We start from the raw sequence: 22,665 nt of genomic DNA, 5'->3' as shown, positions 1-22,665 counted from the left end.
GCTTCACAGGTGAATTCTATCAAACATTTAGAGAAGAGCTAACACCTATCCTTCTCAAACTCTTCCAAAAAATTGCAGAGGGAGGAACACTCCCAAATTCATTCTACGAGGCCACCATCACCCTGACACCAAAACCAGACAAAAATATCACAAAAAAAGAAAATTATAGACCAATATCACTGATGAACATAGATGCAAAAACCCTGAACAAAATACTAGCAAACAGAATCAAACAACATATTAAAAGGATCATACACCATGATCAAGTGGGATTTATCCCAGGGATGCAAGGATTCTTCAATATACACAAAACAATCAATGTGGTACACCAAATTAACAAATTAAGGAATAAAAACCATATGATCATCTCAATAGATGCAGAAAAAGCTTTTGACAAAATTCAACACCATTTATGATAAAAACTCTCCAGAAAATGGGCATAGAGGGAATCTACCTCAATATAATAAAAGGCCACATATGACAAACCCACAGCAAGCATCATACTCAATGGTGAAAAACTGAAAGCATTTCTACTAAGATCAGGAACAAGTCAAGGATGTCCACTCTCGCCACTCTTATTCAACATAGTTTTGGAAGTCCTAGCCATGGCAATCAGAGAAGCAAAAGAAATAAAAGGAATACAGATTGGAAAGGAAGTAAAACTGTCACTGTTTTCAGATGACATGATACTATACATAGAAAATCCTAAAGATGCCACCAGAAAACTACTAGAACTAATCAATGAATTTGGTAAGATTGCAGGATACAAAATTAATGCACAGAAATCTCTGGCATTCCTATACACTAACAATGAAAAATCAGAAAGAGAAATTAAGGAAACAAACCCATTTACCATCACAACAAAAAGAATAAAATACCTAGGAAAAAACCTACCTAAGGAGGCAAAAGACCTGTACTCAGAAAACTATAAAACACTGATGAAAGAAATCAAAAATGACATAAACAGATGGAGAAATATACCATGTTCTTGGATTGGAAGAATCAATATTGTGAAAATGACTATACTACCCAAAGCAATCTACAGATTCAATGCAATCCCTATCAAACTATCAATGGCATTCTTCACAGAATTCAAACAAAAAATTTTACAATTCGTATAGAAACACAAAAGGCCCTGAATAGCCAAAGCAATCTTGAGAAAGAAAAACGGAGCTGGAGGAAACAGGCTCCCTGACTTCAAACTCTACTACAAAGCTACAGTAATCAAGACAGTATGGTACTGGCACAAAAACAGAAATATAGATCAATGGTACAGAATAGAAAGCCCAGAGATAAACCCACGCACATATGGTCACCTAATTTATGACAAAGGAAGCAAGAACGTACAATGGAGAAAAGACAGCCTCTTCAGTAAGTGGTGCTGGGAAAACTGGACAGCTACATGTAAAAGAATGAAATTAGAACACTACCTAACACCATACACAAAAATAAACTCCAAATGGATTAAAGACCTAAATGTAAGACCAGACACTATAAAACTCTTAGAGGAAGACACAGGAAAAGCACTCTGACATAATCCACAACAAGATCTTTTTTGACCCACCTCCTAGAGTAATGTAAATAAAAACAAAAATAAACAAATGGGACCTAATGAAACTTCAAAGCTTTTGCACAGCAAAGGAAACCATAAACAAGAGGAAAAGACAACCCTCAGAATGGGGGAAAATATTTGCAAATGAAACAACGGACAAAGGATTAATCTCCAAAATATACAAACAGCCCATGGAGCTCAGTATCAAAGAAATAAACAATTCAATTAAAAAATGGGCAGAAGACCTAAATAGACACGTCACCAAAGAAGACATACAGATGGCCAAGAGGCATATGAAAAGATGCTCAACATCACTAATTATTAGAGAAATGCAAATCAAAACTACAATGAGGTATCACCTCACACCTGTCAGAATGGCCATTATCAAAAAGTCTAGAAACAGTAAAGGCTGGAAAGGGTGTGGTGAAAAGGGAACGCTCCTGCACTGTTGGTGAGAATGTAAGTTGATACAACCACTATGGAGAACAGTATGAAGTTTCCTTGAAATACTAAAAATAGAACTACCATATGACCCAGCGATCCCACTACTGGGCATATACCCTGAGAAAACCATAATTCAAAAACAGACATGAATCACAATGTTCATTGCAGCACTGTTTACAATAGCCAGGACATGGAACCAACCTAAATGTCCATCGACAGATGAATGGATAAAGAAGATGTGGCACATATATACAATGGAATATTACTCAGCCATAAAAAGAAATGAAACTGAGTTATTTGTAGTGAGGTGGATGGATGTAAAGTCTGTCATACAGAGTGAAGTAAGTCAGAAAGAGAAAAACAAATACCATATGCTAACACATATATATGGAATCTAAAAAAAAAAAAAAAAGGTACTGATGAACCTAGGGGCAGGGCAGGAATAAAGACATAGACATAGAGAATGGACTGGAGGACACGGGGTGGGGGAGGGGGAAGCTGGGGCAAAGTGAGAGTAGCATCGACATATGTACACTGCTGAATGTAAAACAGATAGCTAGTGGGAAGCAGCAGCATAACACAGGGAGATCCGCTCGGTGCTTTGTGACCACCTAGAGGGGTGGGATAGGGAGGGTGGGAGGGAGGCTCAAGAGGGAGGGGATATGGGGATATATATATACATATGGCTGATTCACTTTGTTGTACAACAGAAACTAACACAGTATTGTGCAGCAGTTATACTCCAATAAAGATCTATTTTAAAAAAGTGATTCATATAAAATTTTTTTAAATAAAATAAATTTAGGGCATTCCCTGGCCGTCCAGTAGTTAGGACCCTGTGCTTCCACTGCTGGGGGCATGGGTTCAATCCCTGGTCGGGGAACTAAGATACCATGTGCCCTGTGGCACAGCCAAAAAAATAATAATAAATAAATTTTAAAAGAAGTGACTCAGATCCCCTTCTCCAGTTATCAACGAAATCAACATTATCTCTTCGTTTCTTAAGATTTGATTCTAAAGAAGGAAGTTGGTATCATTATATCAGACTCAAATTCAATCAGAAAGAAAAGCATCTTTGTAGCACAATCATCTAAAATCGCAAACTTCAACAACCTTAGAAATATGCTGATTGAAGTAATCACAGAGAAGGACAATTAAGTAAATCTGAAACAAATGCTGATGCTAAAGCTCATTTCAACTTTAAGAGAACAATATGAACAAAAATTCACAAGTTTGATGGGAAATTTCCATTCTGGTCATATTAAGTATTTTAATTACATCTGTTAATCTGGGGATGTGCTCTGCAACTGGGAAATCATGAAGCAAATTTAACAGAATTGCTCTTTCAGAAAAGAATGATCACTCATCAAAACCTCTGAAAGATTAAAACTATAATTCTGAAAAATAATTTTTTTTTGCTTTGCTCCACCTTTTTTTTTTCTTTTTTTTCTTGATATAGTAAATGCCCCGAGGCGCTGACCCAGCTTCAGAAAAAGAGCCAGTAGAGTGGATTCGGGAGGAAAAAAATATATATCCAATTGAGGATGAGCAAAAGGGTAACAGGGATTAAGAACTGACACGGAAAAGGAACACCCTAAAAGTATGTATATAAGGGCCAAAAAGGCAGCTTGCAAATAGGCTCTTCCCGATCACCTCTCCTCCTCACCTGGACAAACCAACCCTTTGCAGGAACACCATGTCTTGCTCATCTCGCGTGTCCTCCTCCAGGGCTGGTGGCAGCAGCTTCAGCAGAGGAAGCAGATGCAGTCTGGGGGGAGGCTCTGCCCGGGGATTCCGAGGAGGGGCCGGCAGCTGTGGCCTGAGTGGGGGCTCCAGCAGGGGCTTTGGAGGCAGCTCTGGAGGGGGTTTTGGTAGCTGCTCAATAGGGGGCAGTTTGGGAGGAGCTTCAGGCTCTGGGATTGGCTTTGGTGGAGGTGCTGGATTCGGCAGGGGGTGCTAGCGGAGGCTTCTACAGCTATGGTGGTGGTATGGGTGGTGGTGTTGGCCATGGGGGGCTTTTCTCTGGAGGTGAAAAGCAAACCATGCAGAACCTCAATGACTGGCTGGCCAATTACCTAGACAAAGTCAGAGCTCTGGAGGAGGCCAACGCTGATCTGGAGAACAAAATCAAGGAGTGGTATGACAAATTTGGGCCTGGGTCTGGAGACGGTGGAGCTGGAAGAGATTATAGCAAATACTATCCAATCATTGAAGATCTTAGGAATCAGGTGAGACACTAGCCATGGCTGAATTTCTATTACTTCTGTAGCTTTCCCATGTATTCAGATCATGGACCATAATGATGAATTTAAATCAAGGAATTATTTGAAAATATATTTGTTTTGTTGTATATGTAAAATGGGACTTGGTGTGCTTTAACTATGACAGTATTGTATACACAACATCCAACCACATTAATTTTGTTTGCATCTTACATTTGAGTGTTTCTACATAAGAGTAAAATTTATACAATGCCAGGTAGCTAATTAACATAAGAGTGATGGCTATGAGTTGACACAAGCTTCATCTAATTATTTCATGATTAATTCTGGCAGGTTGACGTATTTTAGTGTCTTGCTAGATTTAAATAGTCTTACAACTATTTTTCTTCCTAGAAAATCTGGTGCAAATATTGTATGAGAATGTGGTAGAATCTAAAATGTTTAGCCACGGTTGTATGGGAAGTATATTTTTAAAGACATTTTTGGAAGTGGAATTCATGTTTCACACTGTTTCTGAAAGAGCCCATAGAACAACTGATCTTGCAAAGCAGCAGAAATATTCAGAGGATTGTGTTCTGTAAAACAATGTTCCATGCCCATTCCAATAAATGTGCAAGCTGTTAATTTTTTCAGAAAGATATCTAAATACATTAGGATTATCAATGCAGCCGTCATTACTAAGCAAATTTTCAAAGCAATTCACCTTTAAAAGATAACTCAGGAGACATCCACTCTCACAGGTGGGCATGTAGACACAGGTAAAAAGCATCCATGATTTATTCACTATTATTGTCTTTTCTAGATCCTTACTGCCACTATTGAAAATGCTGGAATTGTTCTGCAAACTGACAATGCCAGACTGACTGCTGATGACTTCAGACTGAAGTAAGAAAAATGAAGACTTGAAAACAAACGTCCTAGGGGAAATAAAATTCAATCCCTTGGCTTAGTTTACTCTAAATTTTAAAGAAACCTTTTAGGGGATCAAGACCTGAATTCACAAACATCCCAAGGGTACATTTTAAAAACCATCATTCCACCAACAAGAAAAGAAAGGCAATTTCAGGATGAAATTTTTGTTATCAAAAATATTGGCCATCAATAGAATTAATGTAAGGCTCAGATTTTTCTTTACAAGGGAAAAACCCCTAAGAGAAAACTTAGCCTTCAATGATCAAATTGCTCAGGGGAGAAAATATTTTCTTGAATATGTAAGAATGGACTGTACTCTTTGAAATGGGCTGGACTGTACCCTTCCAGATACAAGAACGAGCTGCATCTCCGGCAGACCGTGGAGGCTGACATCAATGGCCTGCGGAAAGTCCTGGTTGACCTGACCATGACTCGCTCTGACTTGGGAGATGCAGATCGAGAGCCTCACAGAGGAGCTGGCCTTTCTGAAGAAGAACCACCAGGAGGTAGGAACACGGTCCACGATTAAATGACTCTGGCCTACAGCTTCCCCCACATCCGTTCTATGAGAGTAAATTCCATCTGGATGGATTTCCAACTTCTATAACCAGGGGAGAAAAGTAATGATGAGAAAATTATATGTGAATTTGTTGGGTTCTTTTTTCCCTTCAGTGTCCTAGTTTCAATTTTTTGTTGGCTTAAGCACATTTTAGGAAGTCATTGCTTTTCAGTTTTCATCACTCCGGTCTATTTTCCCTTCATGCTAGGAAATGAAGAGTATTCAAGGAAGCTCCGGAGGGGATGTGACCGTAGAACTGAACCCAGGGACAGACCTGACTAAGTTACTGAATGACATGAGGGCACAGTATGGGGAGCTCGCTGAGCAGAACCGCCGCGAGGCTGAAGAGCAGTTCAACAAGCAGGTAGATCATCACCCTGAGCCTCCGAGCCCTGCCCGCGGCCACACACGTGCCACTTCCGCTCATCTCATCAGCCCCATCTCATCAGCCCCATCTCATCATCAGCCTGCAACGAGACTGCATTTTATTTGTATTTAGAGCACATCTCTGCAAGCACAGATCTCTACCGATGCTGATGCCAGGTCAGCCAGTTCCACCAAGAATGAGATCACAGAACTGAAACGCACTCTGCAAGCCCTGGAAATTGAGCTGCAGTCCCAACTGGCCATGGTTTGTGCAAAGAGCTTTGCAAAAATCTCCAATGGAGCAATTCGGTTTTCTTTGCCAAGATGTTCCACTTGGCACATAATAAAAGCAGGATTAGGGAGGACTGTATTGCGGTTGTCGAAAGCATAAGACATTCCAGTTAAAAGTAATATATCTATTTCCATAAAAGATTTCATTTTAAAAAAGTAATGGCAGCAAAAATTAAGGAAGCAATGATAGAGCAATAGACGTTGTAACTCATGGAAAGTGCATTTCTCCTAGTATCTTATAAAATGTATTTTTTTAATCATCCAATGATTTATTTTCATCATGATATTTTTATTTGCTTTTTCCCTTAGAAAAGCTCCCTGGAAGGGACCTTGGCTGACACGGAGGCTGGCTACATGGCCCAGCTGTCACAAATTCAGATGCAGATCAGCAGCCTGGAGGAGCAGACCTGTCAGATCCGGGGTGAGACTGAATGCCAGAACACAAGAGTATGAGCAGCTGTTGGACATCAAGACCTGCCTGGAGATGGAGATCGATACCTACCACCACCTGCTTGATGGAGAAGGAGGGTAAATGAAAGGCAGGAACATGCTAAACGCAGACCTTGGTGTATTTACATTATGAAACCAAAAAGGGGTTTGGGGACCAGACTTGTATTTATAAAGTAAGAGAGTCCAATCAAATGACAGCTGCCTTCATGGGAAAGAGCCCTCTGCATGGAGGGTTTCTCCTGCCTTTGCAAACTGCAAAGGGAAACAATTCTTTTTTTCTCCAGTGGTTCTGGTTTTGGAGGATCTAATTTTAGAAACTCGGGATCAGAAACACGGGGTCCAGAAACACCGGATCCAGGGATTCATCCACGTCTAGTGACTCAAGATCTGGAAGCTGTTCTGTCCAAGGAAGATGTAGATATTTTTTTTCATGTTCCTGATAATTTTATAATTGAAACATAAAGGCACACATTGCTGTCATATAAAAAGTGTATACTAGTGTTCACGTCATCTTACCCAGACAGAACATACTCAGTGAATGCATTTGGATTTCTCTTGATCTATGTTTCTGTGACAGTTTTCAGGCTGACATTGTGATTCTTTGATTTTCAGATCCAAGCAAGACTAGAGTGACTAAGACCATCGTAGAGGAGGTGGTGGATGGCAAAGTTGTCTCATCTCAACTCAGCAGTGTTTCTGAGGTGAAACTGAAATAGGCAATTTCCAGATGAACAAGAGTGTCCTTCAGAGAAAAAAATCTAAAAGACACGAATGAAGAAGTTGCATCAATCTAGCCATCTTTCCGGATAACTTCAGGAAAAAGTTTCCATACAGAAATAGATGACTAACCAATTTTTCTCCACCTTTTTCTTTTCTTATTAGGATTTTCTTGAAAAAGTTGAAATGACAGCTTTGCTCTAATTGTTTCTATGCTTCAATAAATTTACTTTTGCAAGTCAACTAAATTATTTCTGAATTTTTTTAAAGAAATGCAATATTTTACCCAGAAATGAAGCTCTAGATTATGATCTAGCTGCATTATCGTTACAAATAATAATGTACACATTATTCATTATTTACATAGTGTCTTCTTCATGAGAATGAAAATTAGAGCCATTTTGTATGTGGGGAATTTTAACATCACATTAGAACTCAGTGATAGCTGAAATTAGACTTCAGTGTCCCTAAAACTACAGCCAACAGCTTAGCCCACCAAAAAGGATGAGATTGAATAATCAGTCTATAATTAATTAATGTCTAGTTTCTTTATGTCCATCACTGAACTGAGTATTTCATGAGATAAAAAGAAACATAAGGGACTTCCCTGGTGGTCCAGTGGGTAAGACTCTGCTCTCCCAATGCAGGGAGCCTGGGTTCGATCCCTGGTCAGGGAACTAGATCCCACATGCCGCAACTAAGACCCGGTGCAGCCAAAATTAATTAATTAATTAGTTAATTTTAAAAAAAGAAACATAAGATATACCTCCTACTTCAAGAAGCTTACATTTTAGATGGAGAGGAAAGCTAAAAACACAAAGAAGATAGCAGACAATACAGGATGTTAACAGTGAAGGGCTTGATTCCACAGTATCCACCAGAAGTGCCACAGGAATCTGACAGTGCATGTTTGCAGAGCATTTAGGAGACTGGTCAAAATAAAAGTCTTGGGAAAGAAGATGGGATATGTGATATGGTGCCAGATTTCCAAAAACCTTGAAAGTCCCAAACGGAAGAGATGCTCAGATATTTGCTCCCTTGTCAAATCTAGCCACACCTCTAACCAAAAATTGTCACTTAGCCAAGCTGGTGTTTCCTATTCCCACTCTCCATTGCTGAAGTCTTTTACCCCATGGGTGGTCCACAGAGCTCTGTCTTGTCTTGCTTGGGAAACGAAGCCTGCTAAAGTAGGGTAGGGGGTGGTACAGGTCAGTCTCAGGAAGAAACAGGCAAAGGACAAAGCCAGGCTGGGTAAGGACTTTCCCACTCAAGGAATTTAATATGATCAGACCACAAATTAGATCATCAATCCCACAAGCCAGTCCTTAAGAAAAGGACATGGGACTTGGCATAAAAACCCAAATTAAAAATTACAAAAGAGTAAACCTGAATGTAATTCATGTAAATTGTACCTTCAAATATAAAATCAATAAGAGTTGCATGAGAGTATCAAACCTTAATAATAAAAACAACCAAATAATGTAGTTTGTTTTCCTCTAGGCACATTGAATAAAACATTAAAAAATGAATCTGTAGGCACTCCGTAACCACAGAATGAAGTTAATAGCTAAGCATCAACCACTATTCAGAGAAAAAGAGCAATACTGTCTTAAGTCAAACATATGTTTCCCATCAAAGCATTACAGCAAATTAGACCTTGGATGTTTCTCCTCTACTGAAAAGTTAAGAAATATGAACTCGCTGATTCAGCCTGGATTAAAGACAGAAGGACAGACATGGAAACCAGCTGTATGTGGCCCCCCATCACAGTTACATCGGGAAAGCCTCTCTCCATGAGTCTTCCCACGTCCAGTCTTCTAGTCCTGTACCACCTGGGACCTATGTTTACGCCTAGTATTAGCCTCATATCAGCGCAAAAGTATAAAGCTACTCTGAAAATTATCTTGAGGCGAAACCCTCATTCTGGGTTTCCTTCGCATGTGTTGAGATGCTGTATTTGTACTAAATGATTGTTTACAGATATGGAAAGGGCCAGATCACAGGTGCCAACATACTGAGATGCAGTAGAATGTGCAGTAAAATGAGCTCATTCGATTTTAAAAACTGAAATTATTGAACCATTTTGGATTGTGAAATTTATTTAGAGTGCTGAATAAAATGTTAAGGACAGGGTGTTACACCTTATTATCTGCACTAAAATTATTTTAAAACCACACAACAGGCATAGGCTTTATTTTGAAATTCTAAAGTTCAGCTCTCCAGTCGACTTTTAAGTAAGAGGAATGTGTTTCTTTTTTCTGAGAGTTGGACTTATGGATAAGAAGGAAGAGCCAATGCCAACCTGCATATAGACGTTCATTGTTGACCTTTGATCCAGAGATTCATAAGGTTCCTCTTGTCTTTCTGACATTATCTTATCTTACCTTATCTCAAAGGACAATGGGCAAGAGCAGTGAGGATGCTGGAGGTGGCATCCATCCTCACAGAGATTAGAAACAAGAGACAAGGGACTTCCCTGCTGGCTCAGTTGTTAAGAATCTGCCTGCCAATGCGGGGGACATGGGTTCGATCCCCGGTCCGGGAAGATCTCACATGCCGCTGAGCAGCTAAGCCCGTGTGCCACAACTACTGAGTCTGCACTCTAGAGCCCACGAGCCACAACTACTGAGCCCACGTGCCACAACTACTGAAGCCCGCGCGCCTAGAGCCCGTGCTCTGCAACAAGAGAAGACACTGCAATGAGAAGCCCGCGCACTGCAATGAAGAGTAGCCCCCGATCACCGCAACTAGAGAAAGCCTGCACGCAGCAACAAAGAACCAATGCAGCTAAAACTAAATAAATTAATTAATGTATAAATTTATTTAAAAAAAAAAAAAGAAAGAAGAGACAAGGTTTATAGTAGGAAGAGAAGAGGAAACATGCAAAGGATTTGAGACTCTGTAGAAAGTAGCCTAAACTTGCTTCATGAAGTCACAGAATTAGACAGTGTTCAAAAGACCTACAAGAGGAGACAGAGTGATGAATATAAATCACCCAGAACATAGCTCAAGTAATAGCCTCCAAACAATCTCCTCAAGTAACAAAATACTGCAAGTAATAAATCACTTAAAAAAATTATCAGCAGCTCAAATATGACACCTGAAGAACAGGAAATACTTGTCAAGCTCTTTTAAAAACATTTACTCATTTGTAATATCAATGTCAATATAAAATGATCCAGTGGAAAGAAGCAAACATTGAGATAACACTTTTTTCTTATTATAAAAGTAATTTATATTTATTGAAGACAGTTTAGAAAATGCAAATTAAAAGAAGAAAATTAAAATCCCTCATAACCCCACTATCTAACATAATCACTGTTGATATCGTGGCATTTATTGGTCACACTTTTTTTTCTTTTTTTCCCCCAGCTTTATTGAGACATAATTGACATACAACCTTGTGTAAGTTTAGGGTGTACAATGTATATATTTGATACACTTACCATTGCAAAATGATGACCCCCATAGTCTTAGCTAACACCTCCATCATGTCACATAATTACCATCTCTTTTTTTTTAGGTTATTTTTATACAATTTTTAAAGGTTACTTTCCATTCACAGTTACTACAAAATATTGGCTCTATTCCCCACGTTGTACAATATACATCCTTGAGCCTATCTTACAGCCAATAGTTTGTACCTCCCACTCCCCCACCCCTCTATTGCCCCTCCTCCCCACTGGTAACCACTAGTTTTCAACCACTTTTTTTTTAACATTAGTATTCAAATGGCATATAAAGGACAAGCCCTAAGTGCATCACAGATCTAGCATGTGTAAAATGCATAGACTCCTAGAGACAGAGAGAGGCATGAGAAAGTGTTTATTTTGCTGACTGAACCACAAGGAACAGGAAAGCACATGAGTGCTCATTACAAAACTACAAGGGGATGTTCATTACATGACTTCTGCTTGCTTCTCCGTGATGCAACAGCACTGGGTAGTGTTCAAAAGATCTACAGAGAAGCAAAACAAATTACAAAAATAAAAGTCATGGGGGCTTCCCTGGTGGCGCAGTGGTTGAGAATCTGCCTGCCAATGCAGGGGACACAGGTTCGAGCCCTGGTCTGGGAAGATCCCACATGCCGCGGAGCAACTAGGCCCGTGAGCCATAACTACTGAGCCTGCGCGTCTGGAGCCTGTGCTCCGCAACAAGAGAGGCCGCGATAGTGAGAGGCCCGCACATCGCGATGAAGAGTGGCCCCCGCTTGCAGCAACTAGAGAAAGCCCTTGCACAGAAACGAAGACCCAATACAGCCAAAAATAAATAATAAACAAATAATAAATTAAAAAAAATTTTTTTAATAAAATAAGTCATATTGCCATAGCCATCTTTTAAAAGGAAAAAAAACTACCCCCCAAAAAGTATTGTTATAATATCCTACTAATGTATGTCTATAAGTTACAATAGAAAAATTTACATTGACTTCCACATCGATTTGTCAGGAAATCATTCACAGCTTTTAGGAGAATTTCATTATCTTTCTTGAAACGGAGGCAGGAACCACCCAGAAGTGGGAGAGCAGGAAAAATATCAAACTCAGTCCAGAAACACTGGTTGGCTGTCAGCTGGGAAGGACCAGTGACGTTTCAAAGACAGGTATTGTATTCCAGCCTACCCACCGCAGAACTTGTCCAAAGATCTGGAAGCTGTTTTCAGGAAACTGCAGCAGTCAAGGATAATATGTTATAATACAATATAGAGTTATGATATGGAGTATCCTAAGAAATTAAGAAAACAAGGCCACTCACTTCCTTTGGGAAGCTAATACATATTCCTTTGAGAATTCTCTCAGAGATTGACCATTTCTCATAATGTGACAACAATTAAGACCTGTCAGGAACTTCCCTGGTGGCACAGTGGTTAAGACTCCGCGTTCCCAATGCAGGGGGCCCAGGTTCGATCCCTAGTCAGGGAACTAGATCCCATGTGCATGCCACAACTAAGAGTTCACATGGCGCAACTAAGGAGCCTGCAAGCCACAATTAAGGAGCCCGCTGGCCGCAACTAAGACCTGGCGCAACCAAATAAATAAATAAAATAAATATTAAAAAAAAAAGACCTGTCAGATTCCTTAATACCCTTAGACCCAGAGATCCGGTATGTGCAAGGGTGTTTGTTGCATTGTTTTCTAAAAAAGTAAAACATGGAAACAGCCTGAATGGCCATCAATAAAGAATAAACTACGTGCATTCAGACAATGGAATACAACATAGCCATTAAAAAGAATGCATTAAACAGAAACAGACTCACAGACATAGAGAACAGACTTGTGGTTGCCAAGGGGCAGGGATCAAGTGGGAGTTTGGGATTAGCATATGCAAACTATTATATATAAAATAAATAAACAATAAGGTCCTACTGTATAACACAGGGAACTATATTCAATATCCTGTGATAAACCATAATGGAAAAGAATATAAAAAAAGAATGTATATATATGTATAACAGAGTCACTTTGCTGTACGGCAGAAATTAACACAACATTGTAAATCAACTATACTTCAATAAAAAGTAAAAAAATTTTTAAAAGAATGCATTAAATCTTTGTGTAGTAACCTGGTAATATATCTATGATATTTCCTTAAGTATAAAAGCAAAATGCTCAGTCAGTACATATAATACATTTGTGTAAAAAAAAAAAAATACTAAAGGGAGACAGGAGAAAGTAAACCTTATGTATATGTATGTGTTTGTATGAGCATAGAAAAATGTGCCCACACCAAAAGGTTAGCGGTGATTACCTGATCGGGCCTGGTGAGGAACTTGTGGGAAGGGAAGAAGAATGTGCAATTTCTCTTAATACATCTGCTAACTGCTTGACTTAGTCTATGGTGTAGGCATTGCTTTTGTATTTACAAGTAACTTAGAAAAAAGTGCAACTGTTTGTGGTTCCACTCACGATGTTAAAGCATTACAATGAACTAGTAAGTCTGTAATTAGTGTAAATTGGCATTGTTATAAGTGATGTCAAGCATAATAACTTTTCGAGCCAACCAAAAACGAGGAGAATAAGATGAATTCAGAGGAAAAAAGGAAGCTGCATTTCATAAGCACTTATTATGTACATAAATACCTTGTATCTATATGCTTTATTCTACTTAATCCTCAAACCCTATGATGTAGATATTACTGTTCCTGTTTAACTGATGAAGAAAATCTAGCTTGGAGAGGTCAAATCATTTATTCAAAGTCACAGGGCAAGTAAGGGGAAGAATTAGAAACTGAAGGCCTGTCTTCCTAATCCCCAAAGCTGTGTTCTTTCCACTCCACCAACATAAATGAAGGTCTGCCTTTTCCTATATTAAACTCACAAAGTAACCTCATCCTGTAAAAGGTACCCAAAAAAGGACTGTGTATATTTCCATTTTCTCCAGAACTGTTTCTCCCCCACCTAAAGTAAACAAGCAGGCTTTAAAATTCCCAGAATACTTCTCCATTGCGATGAGAGGAGGAAATTTTCAAAGCTGGAGACGGGAAGTACTAACAAAGGTGGCGCTCAGCCTGAGTTCAGAACAGAAAACAGGATACTAAATGCCCCTTTGGCCATTAAAACAACTGAAGCTGGATTTCTCATAGCAGGCAAAACCAGGGGAAGACCAGCTTTCAAAGTAGGACAGGAGGGCTTCCCTGGTGGCGCAGTGGTTAAGAATCTGCCTGCCAATGCAGGGGACACGGGTTCGAGCCCTGGTCTGGGAGGATCACACATGCCGCGGAGCAACTAGACCCGTGAGCCACAACTACTGAGCCTGCACATCTGGAGCCTGTGCTCCGCAGCGGGAGAGGCCACGACAGTGAGAGGCCCGCGCACCGCGATGAAGAGTGGCCCCCGCTCTCCGCAACTGGAGAAAGCCCTCGCGCACAGAAACGAAGACCCAACACAGCCAAAAATAAATAAATAAACAAAGTAGGACAGGAGCTGCGTCCTGGCAAAGTCAAGTGCAGCATCTCGAAGGGAGCTTCATAATCTCATCCTGGCAGCAAAGGTGGGGGATGAGACAGGTGAGGCACATATTTCATTGAAAACTAAATTTTTATGCACAAAAAGTACAGATGATATGCAACCTAAGCAAGAGCCTTTCTTTTTTTTTTTTTAACATCTTTATTGGAGTATAATTGCTTTACAATGGTGTGTTAGTTTCTGCTTTCTAACAAAGTGGATCAGTTATACATATATATATGTTCCCATATCTCTTCCCTCTTGCGTCTCCCTCCTACCCTCCCTCTCCCACCCCTCTAAGTGGTCACAAAGCACTGAGCTGACCTCCTTGTGCTATGCGGCTGCTTCCCACTAGCTATCTATTTTACGTTTGGTAGTGTATATATGTCCGTGCCACTCTCTCACTTTGTCACAGCTTACCCTTCCCCCTCCCCATATCCGCAAGTCCATTCTCTAGTAGGTCTGTGTCTTTATTCCCGTCTTGCCCCTAGCAAGAGCCATTCTTAAATTTTTATAATAAGATGGTGAGGAAAGTTTACAAGGAACTTTGTAAAGAACTAACACATGTGTTTTGAGAAATGTAAGCATAGTCCAAGCATCCCCCTCTTATCCTTGAAAAACCTCTATTGGTACAATGCATAACTGAGATGATTAGTGCCTGGAATTTACTGACCTTGTGGAAAGAGCTTTTCATGCTCTCACAACCTCTGTCAATTAAGTTTTACACCCTCATCTTCAGAGACATACACATCGCTTTTAGCTTACTCGTTGCTGGCAGCTATCTGTGAAATAAATTACTTCAAATAATGTTTTCTTAGTTTGCCTAAGATGAAGAAGTCAGATTGTTAAATCTCCATGTTTTTATGCAAACAAGGGCTCCATTGCACCATTTCAAAATGAGGTCATTTTGCTTTCCCCACTGGGCGCTCCACACCCAAAAGTTTCCCTGAAGATCCAATATTAGTGCCTATGATTTCTATCACAATCATAGCAGCTTAAAAAAATCACACAATTTTAATGATACAAATGAACTTAGTTACAAAACAGAAACAGACTCACAGACATAGAAAACAAACTTATAGTTACCAAAGGGGAAGGGCAGTGGGGGAGGCAGGTAGAGAGATAAATTAGGAGTTGGGGATTAGCAGATACAAACTACTATACATAAAATAAATAAACAACAAGGTCCTTCTGTATAGCACAGGGAACTATATTCAATATCTTATAATAAATTATAATGAAAACGAATATATATAATAGTATAACTGAATCACTTTGCTATACACCAGAATCTAACACAACATTGTAAATCAACTATACTTCAATTAAAAAAAAAAAATCACACAATTTTAAAGAGTTAGGTGGTGACTTTTATTCCAACCTCCCACCCAGAACAGAAATTCTTCCTGAAGGATGATTCTAGGCCTCAAGTCTCCGGTTGAAGGTGACCAGAGCTTGGAAAATTCCTGACTTGGTAAGTCAGGACATCCAATTTAAGAACAGATGTAATGTTAAAAAAGTTTTCTTTATGTAGAGCCAGATCTGTCTCCCTATGTAACTTTCAGCAATTTGATCCTGGTTCAGGCCTTGGGAGCTGTTCTTAAATGGCCATGTGTCTTCTCTTTTCTAAACAAAAATCCCAATTTCTTTAGCCATGCCTCATGTGACATTGTTTCCATACTCTTCATTATCTGGACCACATGCTGATATAACGGACATACTTGTAGTTAAATAGTCTCCTAAAATATGGTACCCAGAACTAAACACCAGGTTCAAGAGCAGAGGGAGGATGGTCCCTGGACTTTGTAATTCTTTTACTGCATTCTAACTGGCAGCCACAACTCTGTTGAGGGGGACTTCTGCAGAGGCACTTTATCATTCACCTGATGTTTTGTTCTCTTTTGTGTTTTTAACTCAGAGAACTTCACTTTTAAAATTTTACTTATTTTACAAAATCTTATTTATTGGGGGGTCATCCTTTCAGCCTGAAAGATTTTATAATATATGTTCAATTCTCTACCCAACATATTACATATATTTGGGGTCATTTAGAAGAAAAGCAACAACCACAGAACCTAAAAATGCAGATATTATCACACTTGCAGCCCCACACTTGCCAATAGCAGATATTGGCTTGACATTTATGTTTCCTACATATATCATTTGAAAATTTTATTCTTTGTGGAATTGTTTCAACTTTAACAGAAGTTTTAAGGAATGTTTATTTGATGACTAGGGTGTTTGAAGACAGGAACAGGCTTCCCCTTAAGTGCAATGAAGCCAAGGCCATGAGAGAGAGAACATCAAGTGACACCAAGTTTATCGACCAAAAATATTGTCCTTCTAGTGGGACAGCTTTCATTAAAGATAGACAGACTACGAAGCAGAAACAGACTCACAGACATAGAAAACAGACTTGTGGTTGCCAAGGGGGAGGGGGTGGGGGAATGGATGAATTGGGAATTTGGGATTAGCAGATGCAAACTATTACATACAGAATGGATACACAACAAGGTCCTACTGTATAGCACAGGGAACAATATTCAGTATCCTGTGATAAACCATAATGGAAAAGAATATAAAAAAGAATATATATATGTGTATGTATATATATATATAATTGAATCAGTTTGCTGTACAGCAGAAATTAACACAACGTTGTAAATCAACTTGACTTCAATTTAAAAAAACTGAAAAAAGATAGATAGATGATAGATGGATGGATAGATAGATAAAGATAGATAGATAGATAGATGAAGAAAAATACACTTTGTAATATGGAAATCATGGGGGGAAGGGACTTCTCCATGTTAGTAAGGAATTGGGGGAGGGGAAGTGCAGCATGTCATGGTTATTATCTCTAAGATGAGTATTTCTGCTACAATTCAGCATCTGCATGTGTCAATTTAACTGCAAACAGAACAAGAAGCAGCCACTGCAGAGGTTTATAAGAACCTGGAGAAACTTACAAGTTTGCTGTTTAATACTAACTCAGAACACTATATTGTATCAGTTCCTCCATTTCACTTTAACTTTTTGAGGGTCTTAGACTTTCATAAATTAAGAATATAAAATTAGGGAATTCCCTGGCAATCCACTGGTTAGGACTTGGTGCTTTCACTGCCAAGGGCCCAGGTTCAATCTCTGGTTAGGGAACTAAGATCCCACAAGCCATGCAGCATGGCCAAAAAATTTAAAAAGAATATAAAATTAGAAAGCACTGATCACTTTGAAAGTCCAAGGCAAGCTTTAAGAAAATTTTAAAACTTAACATTTTATTTTTCTACAATTGATGAAATTCAAGAAAAACATAACAAGAGACTATTAAAATGAATCAGACCCTTTTCTCTTCCTACATTTTATTGTTACTTACTGTACAGGGTACATAGGCTAAGGATCAGCCACTTTCTATTACTTCACCAGAAATCCCTAAAGTTGATTTCAAATAGCTTCATCTGAAAAGATGGCATACTTATCATACAATTCCAAAGGAAAATAAAGTGTAATAATCAAAGTCATAAAAAAAACATATGAGGGCAGAAATTCCATATGGGAAAACACAAGTTTAACTAGGCTGATACCATGTAAATATTCTCGGCTCCATTTCTCCAATGTTAGAAAATAGATACCTGAAAGCATTTTCTGTGCCTTTAAGTAAATAAACTGTGGAATTTAACAAATAATTACCAAAACAATTATTTAGTATTACAGATGTCATTAAAAGTCCTTAAAGTGATTCTATCAGAGATGAAACATCCACTTTATCAGCTCTAAAAGGAGTTACTAATTGATTCCTCTCAATACTCTCCTGGAGGCACTGGGTTTTGCAGGGTTGAAGCCTTTCATGTCACACTTTGCCCAAAAATCAAGTCTATGGCAATTAGTCTCTGGTCAAGGGAAAGGAAGACTTGTAGGGGGGAAATGTGGTTTAGGTGGTTTCTGGGGAGCTTTTTCCACCAACTTCGGGAGTGCCAACTTGGGAGCAGGTGACGGAAGAATAGGATAAGAAATCTAAATGACCGTTTCACAGTTTACCTAGACCAGGTGGGGCTCTGGAGCAGGCAAACAGTATACTTGAATATAAAATCAAAGCATCGTATAAGAAATTTTGGACCTGGAGCTAATGGTCAAGAAGAAAAACAGAACTACAAGAAATATTACAAGATAATTGAGGAACTTCAAAACAAGGTAAGAAACTTTGCTACTGCTGGATGAAAGAACTACACTAAAAATGACAAAATATTAAAAGATTAGGAACATCTTACACATATACCTGTACTTTTCTCAATTTAACCAGATTAAGGAATTTAACAAGCAACAAAATATACCTCTTAGCAATATTAGGTTTTTTTCTAATTAGCTCACCTTTATATAGTTCATTTTATGGAAGGAATTGTAGAAATGTCTCCAAAATACTTAAGTGAAATTAAACTAAGTAAATTGTCTACAGTTATTTTATTCTCAAAAGAAGAGATAAATGCTATAAAGAAATATTTAGGCAATTATTTAATGTATTTGTCATTAGAGAATCATATACATCTAAAATTTCTTTGAAGATCCTGAAATTGTCATTGCTAAATACCAGTGCACAGAAGTTACAAATGTGAGTGTAACAAACACAACTTTTTTGTGTCCTGCTTTCCCAGATATCAGATGCAACCATTAACGACACCAGCTTCATGCTGCAGACTGACAATATAAAACTAGTAGCCGACAGCTTCAGACAAAGTTAAGACATGGTTACCTTCAATGGCACAATGGAAGACATAAGCCAAGGAGAGAAACACTATGTGAAGTCATGCTTATTTTTATACTGGAGTCACAAGTTATGAAAAGAGTATTTTTCTTTTTAGAAATAAATGAAATCCTAAAAATGAAAAAAATATTTTAGCTGAATACACTATAGAAGGCCATTATTTACAACAATGTTTTGTGTTCAAATAATCACTACCTAATTTATGTTTCATAAGTAAGAATTATTCCATTTATGTAAAGTTGAAAAACGTGTACTGTACCATTATGAAATGATGTATGGTTTAGTGATGCAAACAAAAAAGGTGAAACTAAAAAGAACAGCAAATAAAATATAAACACAAAATTCAGGGGGCATACAAGTGACTCAATTGTACTGGTAATGACAACGTTTCATTTCTAACCTGAGTGTGGTTCATGGGCATCTGCTGCATTGTTTTTCTCAATACTTTGTACACAGTTTATAATTATTACTTTGCATCTATTCAATAATGCTTTTAGTTTCAATAAAGTAAAAAGGCTTGAATTTTGAAGGAAGGATTTGAATAGGCAGACATGAAGCCAATATGAATGAAGGAAAAGTGATAGGATTGACCATGATTTACATGGAACTATGAGGTTGAATCTGGCAGAATAAAGAATTCACCTTTGGAGAATGACAGGGATAAGACTAGATACATGGAATAGGGTCAAACCATGGAGGGTCTTAGCTTCTCTGAGGAGTAGAAACTAATGTTAAGTTCCACAGAGAACTCTTGGAAGCTTTAGGCTTAGGAGTAACCTATCAAGGGTTGATTAAGGAAATTAATACAACCTCTGCACACAAGATGGATTGGAGTGGTGGGGATAGAGACTAGAGACGAAGTGAGTAGCTTACTGTAGCAACTCAAGGATAAATTGAAATTTTTCTGGATTGAGATAATCCTGGGAGAAATAAAGAATCTGGAGACAGGATTTGGTCAATTACTAGACTTTAAAGAGCTAAGACAGGGTAAACAAAAATTTTTCAATTTTAAAGCAGAATAAAAATTGGAAAGTTGGGAGGGAAAGCAGAATTAGGAGAAAAGATAATAGAGCAAGTTGTACCTATATTGAGTTTGATGTAACAATGGAATACCCAACTGGAAATATCCAATAGACAACCAGAGATACAATGGACAATTGCCTACAAGTTTCACTAAGGTAAGTATGCAGAGCATGAAAAACACAGTAGTCTTAATTGGTATGTAAAATTTATTATACACAGCCAAAATCCTAACCAAGTGGTAAACAGTCGGACTTCTAGAGTACACTTTAAAAATGACTTTACAACTAATACAACTCTAGAAATTCAGAACTAAATATATTTTGAGGTATGAATTATCTCAAGAAGCACAACAGAGAGGTCCTTTCCAGAAGTGAGTCACACACAAAAATACACATATTCAGAACGGAATCATGCAAAGTCTGTCTTGTAGGTACTCAACTCAACTCAAAAGACAGTTATTGATTGTTTAGAATAGGCAAGTACAGTAATAAGGTAATATAGCTGAACTATCAAAGGTATCATATAGCATCATACAGTTGAAAAAAGATCAAAGTTAATCCTAAAAGGTTAACATTTAGGATTCTCAAAGAGAACTGAAAATGTTTCCCTAATTCTCAATCAGTGCTGACTTCAGTGAAAAGCTCTTTCAAGGTAAGAGTCACTGGTTTTCTAACCACTTGGAGAAGTTTAAAAGATAATGATTTTTGAGGGTAACTGAGCTTGTGGTACCTGTGGTACCACATATCACCGAATTTCACTTCTGGAGTCAGAAATCTTAGATGGTGTGAGCCGCTGGGGAGATGAGCCATTTGACAAAAGTGATTATGAAGGAGTTGAAGCTTAATGGATTAGTATAATGATTTTTTCTGAAGGCAACAGTGTGGAAATATTTGTAAAAGTTGCAGCAGAACATGGAATCACTAAATGGCAACTATTCTTGCCCTACCGACAGCTTTGTTTTTCATATAGGCTGGACTAAATTTCAGAAAGTATATTAATTTCCCAATGTAGTCATTTGTATTTTAAGCCAAAAGACATCTTAAAATATATTACAACTTTTTTTTTTTTTTTTTTACTGAACTCACCAGTGGTGTAAGAAGCAGAAGAGAAATAAAAGTCAAATGGAGAGGCCAAAAAAAATGAAAAGGAAATTTTTAAATGTTCACAAATTTCAGAACATTTTATACCGCAAATAGTATTGCAGACTACAACCTTCAAGAAATCAACAACTGTGTTAAGCACAAAATCAGAAAATGAATCTTGCACATTTTAACCTTAATACCAGATTCTTTCAAAGATAGCTCAGAAGTTATTGTTAACTACACAAAGTTATAGTTAAAAGTAAAAAGGTAGCATAGCTAAACCATCAACGGTATCATATAGGATCATACAGTTGAAAAAAGAGTGGTTTCTGTTTTACTCAATCTTTGAGATTAATATTGAGAATTTGTCAAAGAGAATAGAAAACGTTTTCCTAATTCTCAAACAGTGCTGACTTCAATGAACAGCTCTTTCAAGACATGAGTAGCTAGTCTTGTGGCTGCTTGGAAAGGTTTCAAAGATAATGATTTTTCGAGGTTAAAACCTACGGACTCCAGCATTTCCTCCAAATGCTCAAAATTGTTCACGGAGGTAGAAGTATTACATTAATGTAAAATGATATGATCTATAGGTGTAATTAAGTTGCATTACACGAAAATTGCCAGTATGCTGTATTAGTGTCTTTAATCTGAACACTTTAATCAGCCCCATGCGCAAGAGGAAAAGATTATCATTCAATCCTAAATATACAAGAGTAATCCCTAAGAGAGCAACTCCTCTCCTGGTTATACAATAAGAAAGTCAAAACAAACCAGAGCTTTGCCATGAACATTCCAGGACTCAAAACATATTTTAAGAGAAGTTTGACAATAACTACTCATTTTCAAGACAAGATATAACATCAATAAAAGATCATCTACTCTGGTATTCATTCGTTTGTTCAAAAGCAAGCATTAAGTCTAAGGGGTTAGTAGGAAAACCCACTAAATTAGTGGGAGTTGGGGCAGTTTCCAAAGAAACAAGACATGCACTCTTTGCCCTTGAGAAGTTCACAATCTAGTTAAGGAGAAAACAATTACCAAGCATTTTGAATCTCACTTAAAGGTTGTGAACAAATGAAATTTTTGTTAATCTATATATATTTTAAACGCCATTTATTTAATAGCCAAAGTCAGAGTCTACCTCCTCCAAACCTGTGGGGAAATATCATTTTTTTAAAAACAGTACAGCTAAAATTTCTTTTGTAAAATGTCTTTTTATAAAGAGCCTAAATGTACCACTTCTGAGATTTCCTGTTTTTATATATAAAGCTTACTTAGAAAAGGATCCACGTGTAAATACCAGCTGCCGTACTACCAGCTATACACATTGCGTCCTTCAAAGCTATAC

At 38.0% G+C, this 22,665-nt stretch overlaps 1 protein-coding gene and 1 long non-coding RNA gene across 4 annotated transcripts in view; one reads left to right on the top strand and one right to left on the bottom strand.

Annotated features, from left to right (window-relative positions):
• Nucleotides 1-22,665, bottom strand: part of LOC132355058 (uncharacterized) — a 249,465-nt gene that overhangs the window by 201,444 nt on the left and 25,356 nt on the right. The window lies entirely within an intron of this gene.
• Nucleotides 3,693-7,620, top strand: LOC132355042 (keratin, type I cytoskeletal 24-like). Its single transcript, XM_059907223.1, is given in 12 exon segments — nt 3,693-3,943; nt 3,945-4,224; nt 5,021-5,103; nt 5,479-5,575; nt 5,577-5,636; nt 5,898-6,053; nt 6,189-6,320; nt 6,656-6,790; nt 6,792-6,874; nt 7,081-7,129; nt 7,132-7,210; nt 7,409-7,620. Coding segments are annotated over 12 exon segments (1,509 nt in total). The 3' UTR covers nt 7,513-7,620.

This window comes from Balaenoptera ricei, chromosome 20, assembly GCF_028023285.1.
Source record: "Balaenoptera ricei isolate mBalRic1 chromosome 20, mBalRic1.hap2, whole genome shotgun sequence".
Lineage (NCBI taxonomy): Eukaryota > Metazoa > Chordata > Mammalia > Artiodactyla > Balaenopteridae > Balaenoptera > Balaenoptera ricei.
Note: the sequence above shows the minus strand (reverse complement) of the source record. Positions and strands in the feature narration are given on the sequence as shown.